This window comes from Branchiostoma floridae, chromosome 17, assembly GCF_000003815.2.
Source record: "Branchiostoma floridae strain S238N-H82 chromosome 17, Bfl_VNyyK, whole genome shotgun sequence".
In the NCBI taxonomy this organism is placed as follows: domain Eukaryota; kingdom Metazoa; phylum Chordata; class Leptocardii; order Amphioxiformes; family Branchiostomatidae; genus Branchiostoma; species Branchiostoma floridae.
Genome location: NC_049995.1, coordinates 18,684,363 through 18,705,890, shown reverse-complemented (window position 1 = coordinate 18,705,890; position 21,528 = coordinate 18,684,363). Strand labels below are relative to the sequence as shown.

The 21,528-nt window shown below is 44.0% G+C and overlaps 2 protein-coding genes across 3 annotated transcripts in view; both read right to left on the bottom strand.

Annotated features, from left to right (window-relative positions):
- Window positions 1-10,242, bottom strand: part of LOC118404486 (protein disulfide-isomerase A6-like) — a 220,536-nt gene extending 210,294 nt beyond the window's left edge. For both annotated transcript variants that reach the window (XM_035803571.1, XM_035803570.1), the window contains exon 1: window positions 10,074-10,242. In XM_035803571.1, the coding sequence (XP_035659464.1) occupies window positions 10,074-10,089 (16 nt within the window). In that variant the 5' untranslated portion in view covers window positions 10,090-10,242. The remainder of the gene's footprint in view (window positions 1-10,073) is intronic.
- A 1,163-nt stretch (window positions 10,243-11,405) lies between these two features.
- Window positions 11,406-15,753, bottom strand: LOC118404469. Its single transcript, XM_035803543.1, has 6 exons — window positions 15,342-15,753; window positions 14,232-14,480; window positions 13,732-14,034; window positions 13,091-13,356; window positions 11,853-12,712; window positions 11,406-11,424 (listed from the first exon to the last, which is right to left on the bottom strand). Exons 1-6 carry the CDS (start codon window positions 15,751-15,753, stop codon window positions 11,406-11,408), a joined length of 2,109 nt encoding a protein of 702 aa, XP_035659436.1.
- Window positions 15,754-21,528: the final 5,775 nt, after the last annotated feature.

Sequence of the window (21,528 nt, the reverse complement as noted above, 5' to 3'; positions counted from 1 at the left end):
AATACCATTTTTGTTTGAGGTTTATCCATAATTTTCTTGCTTGTAACTCACCTTCTGCATCTGATCCTTGTTGACTTGTTCCCGGCTGCAGTTCGGGATTTTCCGGAATCTCTCGGCCAGGCGGCTGGAACTGTCTCAGAACATCCCGAATCAGGTCCTGACGCCCGATTCTTTCCAACAGCTCTTCGAGAAAGTCGAGATTCTCCTGGTCAATTTTGTCCAGTTTAATCAGCTTTTGGAAAACGTCCACTGCCCGCTTCAGTTGTTCCGATTGGCCTTCAGGAATCAGATGCAGACAGAACAACTTCACGTTTGCCGTTTCCTCTTCTGTCAGTTCATCGGAAATACGGAGCAAAGTTTGCACAAAATCGAAATGGCGCCTGTCGGCATCTGTGACTCTTTCTCGGACCGGACCTGCCATCCTGAAAACAGACGAAACGTCACTGTCACTGAACCCATCCTATTCCAGACACCATGTATGCTACAGGATAAAAGCCTTGTACTTTTGTGACAATTTACGCAGGGCAGCAGGTTAAAGAATTAGAAATTCCTTTATTTTAAAATGTGTATTCACAGTGAGATGTATTGTGGTCAATATCTCAAAGTTAAAGAACCCCGAACAATAAGGAAACATCTCTAGACATTTGTCTACGTAACAAATCCTGAGGACAAGTCAGGGATTCAGGGGTCTTCACCTTTGACCCCGCGCATGCGCAGTTCAGACCTTGTACCAACTTATTCACTGTGTTCTTTGTGATAATCTGATAAGGGGACCGTTCACTGTAATCATATTAAAGTACCAACGTTAACTTCTGGCGACTGAGAAACATGCAATCCACGCTAAACGCTAGACCCAGTTGGAACTTGTACCGTAGTTGTTTGCAAATTTCCGAGTACCTTGCCCTCACCGTGACGTCATCTCAGACCACTCCTGAGATTTTGTTCTGTCCAACAATCATTAACACGTCACGCGGACGGACCGAGGGGCGGGGCAGAGATCACAACACTGATCTAGGTCCTTGTGCCACAAATAACACACTCACACGTTCATAGAACATAGATTATTGAAAGTGCAGGTGTGAAACTACTCTTTGACACGCCCACTCATCTAATTCTGCAAACATAGAAGGCATATAAATGAGCTAAATGTATCTCAGTAAACCAGTAAACCAATATATGTGGCTATTATACTTTTACCGACGGTGAGTGTAAGTTTCTGTAAACATTAACCTTTAACAAGACTCTTTTTAAGTACCAACGTTAACATCTGTGGAGTAAGCATCGTTGAATCCTCGCTAAGCTTCATTTGTACTCGTGATGTAATTGTTTACACCTCCCAGTGCTTTGCCCCCCACCATGACGTCAGCTCAGACCACTCCGGAGAGTTTGTTCTGTCCGTCAATCATTAACACGTCACGCGGACGTGCCGAGGGGCGGGGCGGAGATCAGGACACTGATAGGTCATTGCCACAATGAGACACTTACATGATCATTATCCTACTGACAGTAACATAAGACTTCTAAGGTGCAACTGTGAATACCATAGAATTGTAATGAAAAATTATCCTACCGATGTTCCCATTCAAAGTGAGTTAAGTAGACACTTATGTGGTCCCTTTCTTCCAGACTCACCATCAGGCTATATATCATACACTAACGAATTCCGTAAACTTTCTCTGAATTCCTTTGATCCAAGGTTGTACCACATATAGAGCAAGAAACAAAGGTCTCAGGGTGAAAGAATTTTTCTTTTAATTTTCAAAGTCGTTGACCTAAAATGGCCGCCTGGCAGAAGTGCCACGTCAAACGTTTCTCACCTGTAGAGAAGCAGGTTTAAAAACTCACCTGTGTGACTTGACGGTAAGACAAACTCCTTAAGGTGTAACCAGCGTCAGTCTGATTCTTCAAGACAAACTTTCTTAGAAGTCTCCTGTCTGGGGACTAATATACCAGTAAACGTGGCAGTTGAAAACAAACTCGGTACCCGTTAGACTTTGATCACGGCCACTGGGTAATGACGGGATGGCAGGTGCAGCTGCGCGCCTAGCGGATACTGACGTTACTACAGGTATAACCGTCTCCGGCCTGTTGACTGAAATACCAGTAAACGTGGCAGGTTCGTAGCGAACTCTGTATCCGTTGGACTTTGGTCCAGACCGCTGGTATCTGATTGCATAGCGAGGTTTGACCCGCTAGTGACTAAAATAGGTCGGGATACAATAAGCTAGCGTTTCCATTAATACTGAATGGGCGTCGCCGTACATATATGTGATTTGTAAAACAGGTGAATTGTGTTCTATTGAAAAGCTGATCCCCGTAGTACAAGTTGCATCTCGACACATACTAGGGGCCCAATTGTTTCTTCCAACATCTGCTTGCAGATTGAATGGCGGCACTATGTTTTTAACAAAAACAAATATTCAGACAATTTGTTCATTAAACTTTGTCGCCACAAGGATGTTCTACAATGTTACGACATGGCCGCTTTGTTCCCACACGAATTAGATAAGGCAGTTGATACATACCTTCTTTTAAGAACCTCGTTGGTCCTTATCTGAAGCCCAGTCCGCGATGGTATTGCAGAATCTCGTTGTTTATTTCTACAGAACATTCAGTTCATTCAGTTTAATAGCATTCAGTTTCATCATGTACCGCTAGGGGTCCTTGTGGGACATTCTATGCCTATCAATGCTTTTCATTTGGCCGCGTCTTTTTGCAGTGTGTTACACAGGGACCGAAATCATAGTTGGTACTCAGGATCATAAGTAAGACCACAAAGAACTTTGATCATTTTATGCAAAGAAAGCAGAGCTTTTATTCGTGTAAAACTGAATACAGCATCGTAAAGTATCCAATTCAATTCAATGCCCAAGAAATTCAACCGCTGATAGCAAAGACGTGTTAATGTGCGATCTTTAGACATTGTGTAGAGGTCTGTATTTAATATATATTTGTTCAGCTGATGATACATGTTGATGTTACAGGTAAAAAATCACACATCGTGTACCATTGTCGATAAATTACTGCAGAAATCGTGGTTGGTTCTCAGTATCATAAGTAAGACCACAAAGATCTTTGATAATTTTATGCAAAGAAAGCAGAGCTTTTATTCGTGTAAAACTGAATACAGCATCGTAAAGTATCCAATTCAATTCCCCCGAAATTCAACCGCTGATACCAAAGACGTGTTAGTTGCGATCTTTAGGCATTGTGCAGAGACCTTTATGTTGTATCTAATTGTTTACCCGATGATAAATGGTGATGTTACAGGTAAAAAAAAATCTCACATCGTTTACCATCATCGGTACACTGCTGGTTGGATAGTCGTTATCATCGGTCAAACTGAAGGGTACGCTCGAGTTTGTGACGAGTCTGTCCCGATGATAAATGGTGATGTTACAGGTAAAAAAAATCTCACATCGTTTACCATCATCGGTACACTGCTGGTTGGATAGTCGTTATCATCGGTCAAACTGAAGGGTACCCTCGAGTTTGTGACGAGTCTGTCATTCTTCTCAACTTCATTCCGTCTTCGCAAATTTAGAATATATACAAGATGACTTTTTTTAAATATCACAGTGTTGCCAATTGATTAATACCAATGTCCGATGTTTAAAAGGGAATCCATGGCCATGCAAGACCTTTGTGTCTGCAAAGCTATTTACGAAGCAATAATCAATTAATAAAACTTTGATCTGTCAAATCAGACATACCCCAAAAGTTACCATGGTTTTTAGACACGTTTGCTATTAAAAAGATTCGACTTTCGCATAAAGTGTATTTTAAGCATAGATCTATGTACTTGTATGAAGCAATATGAAGATGGATAACAAAATGAGCTTCCGGGAATCACCGGATCCTCTGGTCTTCTCCAGGATGACTGACGAAACAGATGGGAACAGATAGAAGTAGGACTCAATTTCTGAGAACACGTGATTTTCCAAAAGTATTGCCTGGGCAAACGGGTCAAAGGTCGTAGGAAGTCGGTACCGCCCTCCGCCCCGTCCATCCGTTCCTCAGTCATCACGAAGTAGGCCGGATAATTGGTTAGGATGGATAAGTCCTGTTAACATTCAATCTTTATCAAAGATCTAACTCAGTGGTCAGGAACTCAGTAGTTAGGATATACAGTCACAGTGGCTTTATCCGAACTAGTCACAACCAGCTGCCCTTCCGGTCCCACAGTCAGGCCTTCCGGCAGAAACCCAGTACGGACGGTCCGGACAAACTCGCCGTGACGTGTGAAGATCTGAACCCTTTCGTTCCCATAGTCCGCCACGAGGATGTGCCCCGAGCTGTCTGTACAGATGCCGTAGGGACCAATCATCTGACCTTCACCACTTCCCTCACCTCCAAACTGGAACAGGAACTTCCCGGGCTCGTCATACACATAGACACAGTGAGTGCCCCAGTCCGACACAAGAATGTTCCCTTCCCCGTCCACAGTGACGTACTGTGGGTGTGTCATCTCACCCCGTGGATGCCGGACTGTCCGCACCAGGGAGCCGTCCGGACGGAACACATGAACTGCACCGTGGTCTGGATCAGTCACCAGGATGTGGTTAGTGCGCATGTCCACTGCGATGCCGCGGCAATAACCGATCTTCTTCAGGTCAAACCGCGCCATGACGGTCCCGTCCGTGCTGTACTGTACAACATGATCGGCTGTCTCTCCCTGTCCCACAACCCACAGCGTGCCGTTACCGTCCATACAGACACCATGCGGCTCCATGTCCTTATCCCCTGTACCCGGTACAACTGTTGGGAAGTGGCGCAGGTAAACCCCCTCCGTGTTGTGGACTTGGACTCGCCTGTTGCCGCCATCGGCGACATATATCTCGTTGCTAGGCGACACCACAACACCGCGTCGGTAAGAAAACTTTCCAGGTTCTGATCCTTCCCCACCAAAAGTGACCGCACCCTGTTTCACGTCCCCAGTAGAGCCAGATGCCGCTCCTTCTGTCCCCGCTGTGTTTCGCTCTTGCGTGGGCGCTTCTTTACCGAGAACTTCCTCTCTTCCATCGCTCCCACTGTCAGAGTCTTGTCCTCGAGTTTTCCTGTCTTCTTCCTTAACAGTCGTGTTTTCTCTCGGATTGCTACCCACATTTCTATGTATCCCTGTAGTACCAACAGGACCCGCTAGATTTGTCATTGAAGATCCATCTGCTGACATCACAACCTGTTTCCGCCAGCCTCCAGGCGGCTTCTCTCCCCTGTACTTCTGTGACCAGCCTCCAGGCGGCTTCTCTCCCCTGTACTTCTGTGGCCCGCCTCCAGGCGTTTTCTCTCCCCTGGACTTTTGTGGTGGGGATCCAGGCGACTTCTCTCTCGTGATCTTGCGGGATGGTGCCTGCTTCGCGACCTTCTTTGCATATTCTTGAGCCTTCTGCAGCCTTTCTTCAAGAGCTGTGATTTTCTTGTGGGCCTCCTTCAGCATGTTCTCTGTGATAATGAGCTTGAAGCGCAAAGTCATGATCGTGTTGGAATCCACCTCTGCCTTCTGACGGAGCGTGTTGGAATCCACCTCTGCCTTCTGACGGAGCGTGTTGGAATCCACCTCTGCCTTCTGACGGAGCGTGTTGGAATCCACCTCTGCGTTCCTGAGGTTCTGGATGGCCTGCCTCATCTGGTGTTCTCTGAGCCGGTCCTTCTTCACCAGAGCCTGGACCAGGCTGTAGGAGAAGCCCTGGTACTCCAGACTCGCGGCTGCCTGCAGATGGAGCGGCAGGGCGTCCGAGAACAGGTTCAGGGCAGACAGACGGGTCCAGCCCTGGGGCGCCCTCTGGTGTTTGGTCCGGGTACTGCATCCCACCTCGATGTCATCTACAGGCAGTTGCCTCTTGACATCTGTAACACGTCAGGGATGGCATATAACATCATTAAACATAGGGTTTGATATAACATCTCTCAAAAACCTGCTTGTACAAGTAGAAATATCTCTATTTACATGTCGAACATGCAGTTGCTCTCAGTTTCAGTCCAATGGTAGTTATAGACGGTCGGAAAGTCGGAAAATCAAATCGATTGCTGAGTAACATCTATATACTTTGATTGACCTGCAAAAGTTTACAATTCACAAATGGAGTACATATGAAGATTAAAAGAAGTCAAGTCACCGTAACACAGCGCCTCTTGTTGGACTTTGATGGGAACTTCAGCGTCGATCTGCAGTGACTTGACGCCCATGTAGACAAGTCTCGGGTCGGAGTGATCCGCCATGTGCCTCAGCACCGCCGTGTTCTCCCGCGGTATGGAGAAGTGCACCAGAATACTCTTGTGTTTCTTGTAACCTCTGAACTTGACCTGTGACCTTCTGGTACTAGATAACCTTGCTATGTTGTTCCTTAGACGATCCAGAGTTTCCTGGATCATGCGCACTTGGCCGTGCACGACGACGTAGGTATTGGACGTGACATTTCCTGCAATCATTAAGCATAGATATGTTTTTGCTACTTGAAAAATAAAATGACTTTACAGAAAGGTTTCAAATGTTTTCAATTTGAAGAGCATATTCATTGAAAAAATATCTTAGGTCAGTTCAGTATCTTAGGACAAAGTAGAAAGGTGCAGCTGACTCGATTGAGGCTTCACGTACAATAATTTTTACTTAAATAATACTCACCTTCTGCATTTGGCACCTCCTGACTTGTTCCCGGTTGCAGTTCGGGATTTCCCGGCTGCAGTTCGGGATTTTCCGGAATCTCTCGGTCAGGCGGCTGGAACCGCCGCAGAACGTCCCGAATCAGGTCCTGTCGTCCGATTCTTTCCAAGATCTCTTCAATAAAGTCGAGATTCTCCTGGTCGATCTTGTCCAGGTCTATCAGTTTGTTGAAAACGTCCACCGCCCGTCTGAGTTGTTCCGCATGGCCTCTGGGGATCAGGTGTCGGCAGAACAGCTTCACGTTTTGTGTTTCCTCTTCTGTGAGTTCATCGGAAATACGGAGCAAAGTTTCCATAAAATCAAAATGGCGCCTGTCGGCAGCAGTGACTCGTTCTCGGACCGGACCTGCCATCCTGAAAACAGACGATAAAACGTCACTGGGCCGATCTTACTCTGCACACGTTGTACGTCTAAAAGGGTACGACGTACATATAGCTACAAGATGGTAGCCACATACATATAGCAATTTATGCAGGGCACAAGATTAAAGAATAAATTAATTTCTGCATTTTGAAATGTGATGCATTTGGTCGATGCATTGTGGACAATCCCTCTAAGTTGAAGGCCCGGAGACATGACGAAAACACGTCTTGACATGTGTCTGAAGAAACAAGAACTACAAATCAGGGGCCTTCTCCCTTGGCCGTGCGCATGAGCAGTTCAAACCTTGTTACAGCTTACTGAGTTGATACTGTGTTGTTTCTGATAATCTGACAAGAAAACATTTCACTGTAATCATATTAAACTACCACCGTTAATTTTTATAACATCTGGGGACTGAGCACCATTCAGTGCACACTAATGCCTGGGTTACAATTCCCAACCCGGGGCCCGGCAGGGCAGCTTTCGGAAACGAAAAATGTGATATAAAAGGCAATAAAACACACAAAACGTAAACAATATTAGTCATTGGCATAATTTGTGTATATTCCTTGGTAAACACTTTTACTTTGCGTTTCCGCAGACATCTCTGCCGGGGCCCGGTTTGGAAATGTGACCTAAGACTAAGCGCAGTTGGAACTTGTACTGAAGTTGTTTGTAAATCTCCCGAGTACTTTGCCCTCCCATGACGTCAGCTCAGACCACTCCTGAGAGTTTGTTCTGTCCAACAATCATTAACACGTCACGCGGACGGGCCGAGGGGCGGGGATATAGATCAGAACGTTGTTATGTGTAATCCATACATAGCATACCTACATGTATATGTTCATAAAAAATATGCTATTTAAATTGCAGATGTAAAACTACTGTTTTACACGCCCACCCATCTATGTCTGCATACATAGAAGCCATACATGTGGTTATTTTAGAATCGTCGACATTTGGGTTTAAGTTTCTGTAATCATTAATCATTAACATCCATGGAGTAAGCACCACTAAATTCACGCTAAGCCTACTTTGTACTCGTGATGTAATTGTTTACATCTCACAGTGCTTGGCTCTCCCCGTGACGTCAGCTCAGACCACTCCAGAGAGTTTGTTCTGTCCAACAATCATTAACACGTCACGCGGACGTGCCGAGGGGCGGGGCGGAGATCAGGACACTGATAAAACCCTGCCACCATGAGACACTTACATGGTCATTATCCTATTCACAGTAGCAAAAGATGTTCAAAGTGCAACTGTGAACACCACAAAATTGTAAAGTCAAACTTATCTTACCCACCAAGTGACATCTACTCAATAAAAGAAACATTGAAGACATTTATGTGGTCTCTTTGTGTCAGGTTCACCAGCTGGCTTCATACACGTACCTTCAAAATAAAGGGGACAAAGGATCTTTAAACTTTCTTTGATTACCTTTGATACACGGATTTATTACGTGAAGGGCAGTGAAAGTCTTGAGGTGAAAAAAATTAAAGTTGTTTACCAAAATGGCTGCCTGTCTAACGAGACACGTTAAGAACATTGCTCACCTGTAGTGAAGCAGGCAAAACTCACCTGTGTGACGTAACGGTAAGACTCCTTAAACTATTGGCAGAATGATTCTTCAAGAAAAACTTTCTCAGATGTCTCCTAACTGAAATACCAATCAACGTGGCAGGCGGAAAACCAGCTCGTCAACCATTGGACTTTGATCACGGCCGCTAGTTTATGTCAAGATGGCGGCTGCAGCTACGGACCTAGCGGATAATGCTGGTACTACAAGATCAGCTGTTTACGGTCAAGTAATTAAAGGAACGGGATGGTTTTGTAGCGAACTCTTTATTTTTTGGACATTAATCACAATATCTAGTTTCTGATTGCACAGTGAAGTTTTACTCGACAATGCCGCAAAGACTTCTCGATTGATGCGGGCAAGAATTGACATGCGAAACACATTAACTGGCTTCTATTGAACAGCTGATCCCTGTAGTACTGTCAGTATCTACTAGGTGCGTAGCTCCACCAGCCATCTCGACGTGAACTACTGGCCATGATCAAAGTCTAATGGGCACCGAGTGTGTTTCGTACCTTCCGCGTTCATTGTCATTTTAGCCATCAGACAGCTGAGAAACATCGGAGTAACTAACGAAGTCTATCTGAGAAAATCACTAGTTACATCTTCAGGGTCCGTCTTACCGTTCTTACGTCACACAGGTGAGTTTTCACACCTGATTCATTACAGGTGAGGAATGCTCCTTCGCAGGGGGGCATTAATGAAATACTGTCTGCTACCCATATATGGACCTTCATTGTTATTTACGGAAATGTGTAATAGTTTGTCTTGAGGGAAATATGACCATTAGGAACGTCACAATGTAGACCCTTCTTCCTTTGAAAGCCATCTATCGTTGGTAATCGTCACGACAATTAACTAACAATTAGACAACATTTGAATGAAGCATAATGCTGTTTTTCAAAGACTTAGGCTGATGGGCCATGGGGTAGTTATGTCTTTATCGCCCTCTGCATTTGATATACTTTTGTATTTATCGTAAATGAGGTGACAAAAACTTGGATATATATTATATTTTGGAACAATGTTATCAGCAGGTCCCGTGACCCCGCCCCTTAGACAGGTCCGCATGACTTGCTAATTAATATCAAGTTTCATTCATTCTAACACTGTAACATAAACATCTAGTTACTCAAATCAAGATCCGAGGTGCTTAGCTAGCTCTAGTAGTATAACGCTAACGTTAAATATTATATCTTCTCAGATCACAACGCCCGAGTAACGTGTACGTTTTCGTACAGTTCTTTCTAACCACTTTGCTATAACGTTACTTCACACTTTCCTTAACGTTACACCTTACATATGAACACTTACAGACTATTCTAGCGACTTTTCAAGCCGAAACTTTCACACGTTGTGTGTAGAACCACACTCGGAAGTAACAACACCAAACCACAGCGAACCGCACGAGGTTTTTACACGTTTACTACCGTTTATATAAACCTGCACGCCTTCCCAGACGCATAAACTCACCTGTAGTCATGTCCATGTTGTTTTCAGAGTGTTTCCCAGTCCGTAGAAGCGACGTTTTCTGTGTTTTCCCGGAGGAAAGTATGAAGTTTTACGTGTACTTCCCGGACAGAAACTACAGCTGGGACAACACGGACCGGGCTGTGCCGTGGAGCGCGCTGATTGGTCGGTAGGACTGCACATGCGTAATAAAGCGGCGGGACTGGACGGGTGGGTCAAAGGTTACGGACTGTCTTCAAGCAGATGTTGGGGGTGGGTGGATCATGATGTTCTCAAGTTGCTCTTTTTTCGAACAAAGAACACTCAGAATAACGGATAATGAATTACAAAATCAACATTTTTACTTCAACATTCTACTTGATGATGAAATGGTTGCATGATTATCAAAACAGGACAGAAAATTCAGACAATTTATCATTTTAACACTCATAGTGGTGCAATCATACCGCAAGAACTTCACTTCATTCCTGTACAGAAAAATAGTTGATACCATCTTTTAAAACCTCCTATGTCGTTATAGCAAGCCCAGTCTGCGTTGGTAAATTGAAGAATCGCATTGTTTATTGCGAAAGAAGCGGTGCAGTTTTCTCATTTACCGCTAGACACCGCTGTGAGACGTCTAGTTCTATTGAATGTTTTTGGCGACACCTTCAGCGCGAGCCTTATGGTAAAGTTTTGTTGGCGCAAAAGGCTTGTACCCTTCTTAATGCAGTCGAGCGTCAATGTCAAAGGATTGTTCTACAGTTGAACACGGAAAAGATTAAGGTCATGGCTTTCTTATTAAGAATTAAGAAGAACTCCCTACGCATTACGCTAAATCAAGGCAGGCAATTACGCTAAGTTTGGTAGCCTCGCTACGAATCACGTACATAAGATGGTTTTCCCTACGAATTACGGGAAATAAAAATAGGCTGCCTACGCCTTACGTAAAAGAGCATGCAGACCCTCTCACAGAACTCTACCTCCCGCACAGCATACTATATACAGGTCTACTTCCTGATTACACCATACACACTGAATAGCAACATTCCTATATTTGTCCGACAGAAAACCTAATAATCATCAACCTTTATTGGCACAGCACAATACAGTGATATACGTACGGTCTGCTACATACAACTATACATGTAAAAAAAAGTGAATTACCGTCCTACGTACAAATGTATGAATAAATCAACATTTAGGGGTTTAACGTATTATTTATTGATTAATCTTGGGTCTGACGATTCTTTGATGTACCTTTTTGTACACAGAAAGGGACAACTCCTCCTAGAATGTAATTAAATCTGTCTGTATGACGGCATGTATTAATATTTTCTGAACAAGCGTTGTTTATTATTCTATCGTAATCATTCTGGGACAAGGAGACATTTATCTCATTGCAATTGGCCAGAATGGACAAAACCTCTGGTCACATTAAAGTTCATGACACCTTCCAAGAATTATGAAGACCAATTACGGAGAGTTGAATCAACAAATTTTCGTCCACTCTGTTTGTTTTGAAACAAATCCTTCTCCAAAGTGTTGCCTGATTAATACTAGTTGGTATATATAGCCACAGTATGGTCCAAATGATTGGTCACAACCAGCTGCCCTTCCGGCCCCACAGCCAGGCCTTCCGGTGAGGACCTAGTACGGACGGTACGGACAAACTCGCCGTGACGTGTGAAGATCTGAACCCTCTCGTTCCAAGAGTCCGCCACGAGGATGTGCCCTGAGCTGTCTGTACAGATGCCTGCGGGCCACTTCAGCTGACCTTCACCACTTCCCTCACCTCCGAACTGGAACAGGAACTTCCCGGACTCGTCATGCACGTAGACAGAGTAACTTCTCCAGTCCGACACAAGAATGTTCCCTTCCCCATCCACTGTGACGTACCCCGGGCGTATCATCTCACCCCGTGGATGCCGGACTGTCCGCACCAGGGAGCCGTCCGGACGGAACACATGAACTGTACCTTGGTCACAATCAGTCACCAGGATGTGGTTAGTGCGCATGTCCACCGCAATACCCCGGTCATAATAGCCCTTCTGCAAGTCAAACCCCGCCATGGCGGTCCCGTCCGTGCTGTACTGTACAACATGGTGGGCTGTCTCTCCCCGCCCCACTACCCACAGCGTGCCGTTACCGTCCATACAAACATCATGCGGCTTCATGTCCTTATCCCCTGTACCCGGTACAACTGTTGGGAAGTGGCGGAGGTAAACCCCCTCTGTGCTGTGGACTTGGACTCGCCTGTTCTTATCAGCCACAAATATCTCGTTGCCAGGCGACACCACAACCCCGCGTGGGTAATCAAACTTTCCAGGTTCTGATCCTTTCCCACCAAAAGTGATCACGGGCTGTTCCCAGGCCCCAGTAGAGCCAGATGCCGTTTCTTCTGTCCCCGCTGTGTGTTGCTCTTGCATGGGTGCCTCTGTACCGAGAACATCCTCTTTTCCATCGCTCCCACTGCCAGCGTCTTGTCTTGGAGTTTTCCCGTCTTCTTTCTTTACAGTCGGGTCTGCTCCAACCTCGTCACCGCCCACATCTCCAGGTATCCCTGTAGTACCAACAGGATCCGTTAGGTGTGTCTCTGTAGCTGAATCTGCCTTCTCGGCCTGTACCGACCAGCCTCCAGGTGGCTTCTCTCCCCTGTACTCCTGTGACCAACCTCCAGGCGGCTTCTCTCCCCTGTACTCCTGTGGCCAGCCTCCAGGCGGCTTCTCTCCCCTGTACTCCTGTGGCCAGCCTCCAGGCGGCTTCTCTCCCCTGTACTCCTGTGGCCAGCCTCCAGGCGGCTTCTCTCCCCTGTACTCCTGTGGCCAGCCTCCAGGTGGCTTCTCTCCCCTGTACTCCGTCACGTCAGATGTCACCTGCTTGGCCACTTTCTCTGCGTATTCTTGAGCCTGCTGCAGCTTTTCTTCAAGAACTGCGATCGACTCAAGAGCCTCCTTCAGCCTGTTCTCTGTGATGTTGAGCTTGGAGCGTAAAGTCATGATCGTGTTGGAATCCACCTCTGCCTTCTGACGGAGCGTGTTGGAATCCACCTCTGCGTTCCTGAGGTTCTGGAAGGCCTGCCTCATCTGGTGTTCTCTGAGCCGGTCCTTCTGCACCAGAGCCCGGACCAGGCTGTAGGAGAAGCCCTGGTACTCTAGACTCGCGGCTGCCTGCAGATGGAGCGGCAGGGCGTCCGAGAACAGGTTCAGGGCAGACAGGCTGGTCAAGCCCTGGGGCGCCCTCTGGTGTTTGGTTCGGTTACTGCATCCCACTTCGATGTCATCGACCGTCAGTTGTCTCTTGACACCTGAAAGGCAAGTGAAAGGGATATGGCATTTACAAATCAACAGTTATGCAGTCTACATGACGCTGATTGAGGGAAAGTACACCTTAAACACACAGGGCATGATCTGTATAAAAGACAGCTTGTGACAATTTATCAGAGATGTCTTTGACATGTTGTTAAGTACCTACACAATGTGACGACAGTCATTTTTCTTTCCCTTTTTCTATTTCTCAAACATTTACATATAACTTGGAAGAAAATGCAAAAGTGGCCAAAAAAAGCACCCAATACATAAACTGAAACACCAACTCGAAGCACCTGAATTTAGACCTTTAGAGAAATAACAGCTTGCTCTTTAATAAGTACAACTTCTTGCCAATGAAGAGAAATACTCACCGTACAGCGGCGCCCCCTGTGTGACTTTGATTGGAACTTTAGCGTCGATCTGCAGTGACTTGACGCCCATGTAGACTAGTCTCGGGTCGGAGTGATCCGCCATGTGCCTCAGCACCGCCGTGTTCTCCCGCGGGATGGAGAAGTGCACCAGGATGCTCTTGTGCTTCTTGTAACCTCTGAACTTGACCTGTGACCTTCTGGTGCCACATAACGTTGCCAGGCAGTTTTTAAGATGATCTAGAGTTTCTTGGATCATGCGCACTGTACCGTCCACAACCACGTAGGTGTTGGAGGTTGTATTTCCTGCAAATAGAATATGATTATTAAGATGTCTTTGCTATTTCATAAACTATTCAGAGAGGTTTCTAGTAGTTTCAAGTTGGATGGAGAGGAAAAACCTCGAAAAAACCTTGACGCTTATAATTTTCTACAGAACTTTTAGATAAAGGGTAGATCGTGGTGGTAAATTTGAACATTTTTTACAAAACTTTGATACAAACCTTCTAGGCTCTCTGCTGTCCGAGTTTCACCAATATTCTTTAAGGCTTGCTTTAGCACCTGTAGAGTAGCTTTACGTCCCTCCCTGTTTCTCCATCTTGTCAGTATTTCCCTGCACCTATGGCTGTGGTCACGCTCCGAGTCTTGGATTTCTTTGATTTTGTTATCATGAAATCCCAGCTTCCGGGCCATGTCGTCCCACTTGTGGCTGATTTCTTCGATGACATAGTCAAAGTGTTTCTGCACGTCACCTGAAAACAAAAACAAAACAGGAAATTAATACAAAAATTGCGGAAGTCTTTAATAAAGAGATAAGACGAGTCAGTTCATCTTATGACACACCAAAAATTACCATCGTAGCAAAGGGTTTTGTAGTATCGGGCAAATACTCCGGATCTTTTGGGAGATATATGCCGACATATTGACGGCGATATGTGCAGTTCCATCTAGATGCTGAAAAAAAGCTGTCGGCTCGTAGATATTGGGAAAAACTGTGTCTAGAGCCTGTCTAAGTGCAACGTATAGACAAAATAACAATATATATATGTATATATATATATATATATATATATATCAATCACAAATAGCACATGTAAGAATTGGAATTTGAATAAAAGCTTTGTTACAATATTGGTCTACATGAAATTGTAGTTTACGAGGATTTGGAGTTCCTGACAGGGTCATTTTGGCGGTAGCAGAAGGTATGCATGCCTTGAGCATTAAAGTGCAAGTCTTTGTCGGTGAATTTACCAATCGAGACAATGTTACTTGGTGAGAAAGATTAGTAGGAACTGAAATCATGTGTAGCTTGCTCATGGTCAATTGATCAACATTTTCTCTATAATGGCCACCTGTCTATATTTCTCCAGTCCCTTGAGTGTCCGCTATAGACATGTTTGACTGTATCAAATTGTAGCCTAGGGTTTAGCGTGCAGCGTATAGACAAAAACAATAGATATAACAGGACTATGTAAGAATTGTAATTAAAAAAAAAAGCCCTGTTGGTCTACATGTTCGTACATTAAATAGTATGAAAATGATTTTGTTCTCATCATACTATGATGTGAAGCCAACTAATCTAATAGATGAAAGGCGAATTAAATGTCACTGACCTTCTGCATCTGCCAACTTCTGAGTTGTTCCCGGCTGGAGCCCGGGGATTTCCGGCTGCAGTTCGGGGGTTTCCGGCTGTAGTTCGGGGTTTTCCGGAATCTCTCGGTCAGGCGGCTGGAACCGCCGCAGAACGTCCCGAATCAGGTCCTGCCGTCCGATTCTTTCCAAGATCTCTTCAATAAATTCCAAGTTTTCCTGGTCGATTTTGTCAAGTTCCATCAGCTTGTGGAAAACATCCACCATCCGCTTGAGTTGTGCCCTCTGTTCTCTAGGGAGCAGATGCAGGCAGAACAACTTCATGGTTGCCGTTTCCTCTTCTGTGAGTTCTTTGGAAATCCGGAGCAAAGTTTGCACAAAATCAAAATGGCGCCTGTCGGCAGGTGTGATTTTTTTTCGTTCCGGACCTGCCATCCTGAAAACAGACGATAAAACGTTTATGAACTGAAACTTTTGTGCAAACATCGTAAGTCTAAGTAAGTAAGACGTTCATTGCAACTTGATGCTTATAGCCAAATTTTGATTCACGGAAGGCAATAGGTTTAACCCTCATCCGACCGTTACATTTTTACGACGAATCTGACCGTATGGGGTCATTTTTGACCCCATTTTGTTTTGCTCATAGACATATTTCTGCTGGCTTATTTTGTCATTTCTATGTATTTACTGTTTCACCAATTTATGAAAAATATTGTAACAAGTTTTGGTGTCAGTGGTTATTACATGCGGAAAGCATTATCATAATTTATGCAGAAAATGAGGAGAAACCACATTTGCTCTGAAAATCTACCATACTCAACCTACTTAAACAATGTTTTGAATTATTGATTTCTAAACAAAGGTTTTGATGCTGCAATGATACTTATAGCATAATAATGCTATTTAACAAGAAAAAATACAAAAAAATATTTCTGAAAAGTAACGAATTTATTACATAATTATGCACCATATTCCGCCATCGAAACACACACATACAATAACTCTTGTCTATTTTCCCGCAGAGATCTTTCTTATAGGTTCCTTCTGCACATTCTGTCCATATATTGTTTCTTTATTAATTAGAAACATTTTCATTTTCATTAGCAAAGGTAATTAGTGCGTATTATCATAATTTATGCAGAATGTCGAAAAACTGTGTTTTACACTAAAATACTAAATTTCTTTCAAAATATTCGGTGTTTAATCATCTAAGCAACTATAACGTATTGCTGTAATAGCAATGATGAGGAATGCCTGTTATTTCATTGACATGTCTTGATATTTATGTAATTAATGATTCATAATTGGCTGGGGTCATTTTTGACCCCACCGCACCAGACACAAACTTTCCAGTATAGCTTATACAATAATGGACAAAACTCGGTGAAAAATTGGTAGATGTTGTAAGACATGTATACAAACAAATTCATGGAAGGAAATTTTTCTCCGATGAAAATTGTTGCTATGACAGATAAAAATATAGGCCTGGGGTCAAAAATGACCCCATACGGTCGGATGAGGGTTAAGAATTGGCTAGTTCGTGCTGTGACATGGGGTAACAGCATTTTCAAGATGGCCTAAAATGACCGCTTGCCAGTAGTGCCGGCAAGTTATGTCGGCAGAGCAGACCCGGCATGCATAATACACCCAGCCTTTTTTACAATGCACATTCCACAAATCACATCCCAGATGACTGACTGTGACCAAAGAGGATAAAGGGAGCCTCACTTGCTGCACCTCATAGAGGATGATAAATGTGGGACCGCGTGGCGCAATCGTCAGCACGTTTGACTCAGGTCCAGAAGGTCCTGAGTTCAAACCCAGACGTGTCACCGGTCTTGTGCCCTTGGGAAAGGCACTTTACACTTTAACATATAGGCTACAAAAGTCTTCAGCAAATTGAAGTTGGTAGCCTCAATAACTAAAGAAATGATGATGATGATGCAGTGTCATCGGTGAATAGCGTTTCTTGAATTGTAAAAGGCTAATTCTGTACAACCAAGGACATTATATAATGTCATTGGTACATTTGCATTCTGTGCAACTTTTTGATTTCCGTGTTTTAGACTGAGCTTGTCATGGAATATCGATGCAAATAGTTGCTTTTAAAAAGTATTTAACCAAACTAGTGCGTTTTTAAACACTATCAATATGTATACTGCGTGTGCAAAATGCACCAAGATGCTTCCATGCGAACGAAAAATAAATCAAATCTCTGATCAAATTGTACCAGTTGCTGCACTGTCAGAGCCAACTTGACAAGTCTATACAGATGTTGGTCACAGCCGACTTCAGCCATCTTGGAGGTGTATTGTGAATGTGTATTGCACAGGTTGCTGGGAAGTATGGCTCAGCTCAGTGCATGTGGCGAAAATGATGATGGTGATCACAGGCCTATACATGGGTGTATGGGGAGAGCCATACGCCATGCACGTTAAAGAACCATCACGCGTGCGATGGTGCGGTGTGCGTTGGTGCAAATCCTTCTGTCGGAAGTGGGTGATTCACTTCAAATCACCCGGATGGAGGCCTGGCGACCTCTGTCTCGTATCAGCCACATGGCGATCTACATCATTCACCCGGACGGGTGTGTCACCCCGTAAGGGGCGGTATAACCCGTCGTTGTGCGAACATGTGCGAACATGTATATAGGGCTCCCTTGGATCAGTTACTACGTTAACTGAAGGGACCACCCTAAAGATCAATACATACATGGGGATTGGATTTCTTTTACTCATTTGTAATACCACAAGGCGATATTGGGATGGAATTGTTCTAAAGGACCCAAATTAAATAACAGTGGGCATTAAGAGCGTTTTGTTCTAACAGTCATACTTCAGGTGAGTTTAAATCAGGTCCGGTGTGTGACTTGAACAAGTCTGTCCTTTGCAGGTGAACCTTGGAAGTACATTTGTTCTGAACGGGTCCCGTCATGCATATGCTTCTACGTACACAAAGCGCGCTTTGTCTGTTTGTAACGTTATTGACTCCAGTCTTGAAAACAATGAAGTCCCGTTACTCAGTTAACAGACTATTACCAAACAAACCAAACCAACTTGCCTTGACGCGGCGGTGCAACGTAAGACTTCGGTCCCAATTGCACCGAAACTACAAATTTGCCCCGGCGGACTGCACGATCCCGGGGGACACCCCTCGTTGTATGCCACAGATAGGTCCTGGCGACCGTAAGTTACTGAGCCCCGGAATTATTGCTCAAAGATATCCCGGGAGCCGCAGGATATCCCATTAGGCCACCAAGGGGTGACGCCGGAAAGTGCCACAAACAACCTTGAATCGCTCGGCAGGGCCCAATTTCCCAATTGGGACCGAAGTCTAACTCTAATGTTCTGGTTAACATTGCGACATCGGACATGTTTTAGACCGCCTAAATCCACATTTGGTTCACGGAATAGCGTTGTTTGGTGTGAGATGTTATGTACAAGCAATACTTTGACATGATAAGAGAAATAGAACCAGAATTGTATTGCAAGGTAACGCCAACAAAGCACACTGCCTGGAAACCTGGTAACCCCACATATTCCCAGTCTTACAAGCGCTGTGGAATAATGTTACTTCGCGACAAAGCTGATATGTAGCACAACGATAATAACCACTTATATAAGTGCATGCATGGTGATTCTTAAACACAGATTTTGCTAACCAGCAGTGTTTGTTGTCAGATATGTGTCTTTTACACGCTGGGTGAAACTGAGAAGTTGTTTGCTTTTGAGCCACAGAGGTCATGCTAGGGTCACATCCCAACAAAACACGCGGTGCCTATCTGTATCGCTGTAACTTCTCAACCACAATACCCCTAGATAAGGTAGCACTCGGTATTCGCATTTGGGTTATCTGTGGACATATTGCAGTTCAGAGTTACCCTAAGATCTGATGTAAACTTTAGTTATCCTTGCAATATTAGAACATATGACACCCTACTGAAGGAAAAAGGTGCTTCTTAACCGCGTAACGTAGGAGTTCACGTTCTAACAGCGACTATAGCCCGGTAGGCAATCGAAGCAGTGTGGGTCGCTGGGTGAAACTGAAATATTCAGAACCAGAGGAGTCATTCGTGCAACACCCATAAAGCTCATCCCGTATAACACGTTATTGGCACCTATATTAATACCTCTAACACTAGTAACAGCAGTTTTTACAGAACAAGTTACCCTACATGTAGAATACCTGTTTTCCTGCCAGTTATGTCTGTTTATGCTAATGTTATGATCTTCAAGAAGTAAGCAAGTATTTTTCCATAACAATTTGTTATTAGGGGTATAGTAGCATGTGACAGACTGTGAGAGACTTTGAGAGATCCTTGAGAAACCCTAAAGTCAGTGTCTCTCCGTACTAGGATAGACCAAATACCCGGTGATAGTGGAAAGAGAAGGACCCTGGTACATTATGGCCGTTTGGTTTTAACTATCAAATGCTATCTTCCTAACCTTACTGCAGAATTGGTAAGATACCTCTTTAGATAGCAACACAACATACCTGTACACCTTTGGCTGCGTTCGTCCTCACTTTAGTAGCGTCTTATCCCTACTACGAATAGGTGTTCTGTTTATCCTCCTCCCGCATAAAAGACGGGGTGGCGGTGCGTGACCATAAAGGTAACCGAACCCGGCAGGTGCAAAGGCTGTTTGTAATGTGATCACATTCGTACTTTCTAAACATGGGGCTACATGTCCTGTCTTCAGTACAGAGAGAAAGACAAATTTACCTCGTGTTCAAATACCAAGTAAAAAGGACTCTAGTGTAATGTAATTATTTTTAGAGAAAAATAGGCAAAGAAGAAATAGACGGTGTGTTGTTTTGGTCCGACTGTCATGGCGAAAAGGCATCAATGTCACTGTTCATGTTACCTTGAGGCACAATAGTGCATTATTATAGGCTGCTGAAGGATCCAACACAACTACTGTGCCCTGATGTCCTGATGCACGATTATATGGTTCAATGGAGACACCTTTGTGAGCTGACTCCTAGAATTTCTTTCTGCTTTTCTTGTTCTCTGTACCGCGGAGTGATACAAATAACTAGGGAGTGATACAAGCTGCACGAGTCACAACCATTATGCCCGTAGATGAAATAGTCCAGGAATTTTGGTGAAAGTGATACGTCTGGTGAGAAAAGGTAAGTGTGGAAGGTGTTACCCCCTAACTTGAAAATATGGGGCGTTGGCATTGGGTGGTTCAAGTCATGAGGTGTTTAATGGCATAAGGTGATCTGTCTGTGTTTATATTTGGGATACCAAGTATGTGATAAATTATGTATATCGCCAGAGGATTGGCGGAAGGTTAAATTTGGTCATCCTGAAAAAGACCAGATAACTGATGATATGCTTGCCAACACTATTATCATAACAGGACCAACATTCGAACAATTTGTTATATCGTTAGCTAAACTTTGTAACGATGTCTCAAGTCCTCATAGTCCCAAACGATGTGTTTGTAATGTTGTCCCAATGCATTATTCCTATGCAGATTAAATACATAATAACTTTTCTTTACAACTTCATTGGTCGTTATTGCAAGCCCAGTCCGCTTTGGCATATCGTAGAATCACATTGTTGCATATTTCTTCAGAATGCATGTAGTTTTATAAATTACCGCCAGGCGTCCAGAGATTTTCTATGTCTATGAATGTGAATCATTAATCCGGAATGTTGTATGGCGTTACGAAGAGATCGAAAGCATGCTTAGTACTTGAATTTATCATGGATTTCGCCATTATATACAAAGGAAGCCTTTGGATGGCTTTTATTGGTGCAAAACGTATTATATCATCTCACAGAATCGGTAAGCTGCTGTTTGGAGACTCGTTATCATCGGCTACGTCATGGCGTGATCATAGTCTGTGAAGAAGCTGCCATTTTCCTATTCTTGAATGATTATCCTTCTTCTCAAAGTTAAAGGAATCCTTCTCAAAGTTAAAGGAATCCTCCTTCTCAAAGTTAAAGGAATCCTCCTTCTCAAAGTTAAAGGAATCCTTCTCAAAGTTAAAGGAATCCTCCTTCTCAAAGTTAAAGGAATCCTTCTCAAAGTTAAAGGAATCCTTCTCAAAGTTAAAGGAATCCTTCTCAAAGTTAAAGGAATTCTTCTCATAGTTAAAGGAATACTCCTTCTCTAAGTTAATAGAATCCTCCTTCTCAAAGTTAAGGAATCCTTCTCAAGTTAAAAGGATCCTTCTCAAGTTAAAAGAATCCTTCTC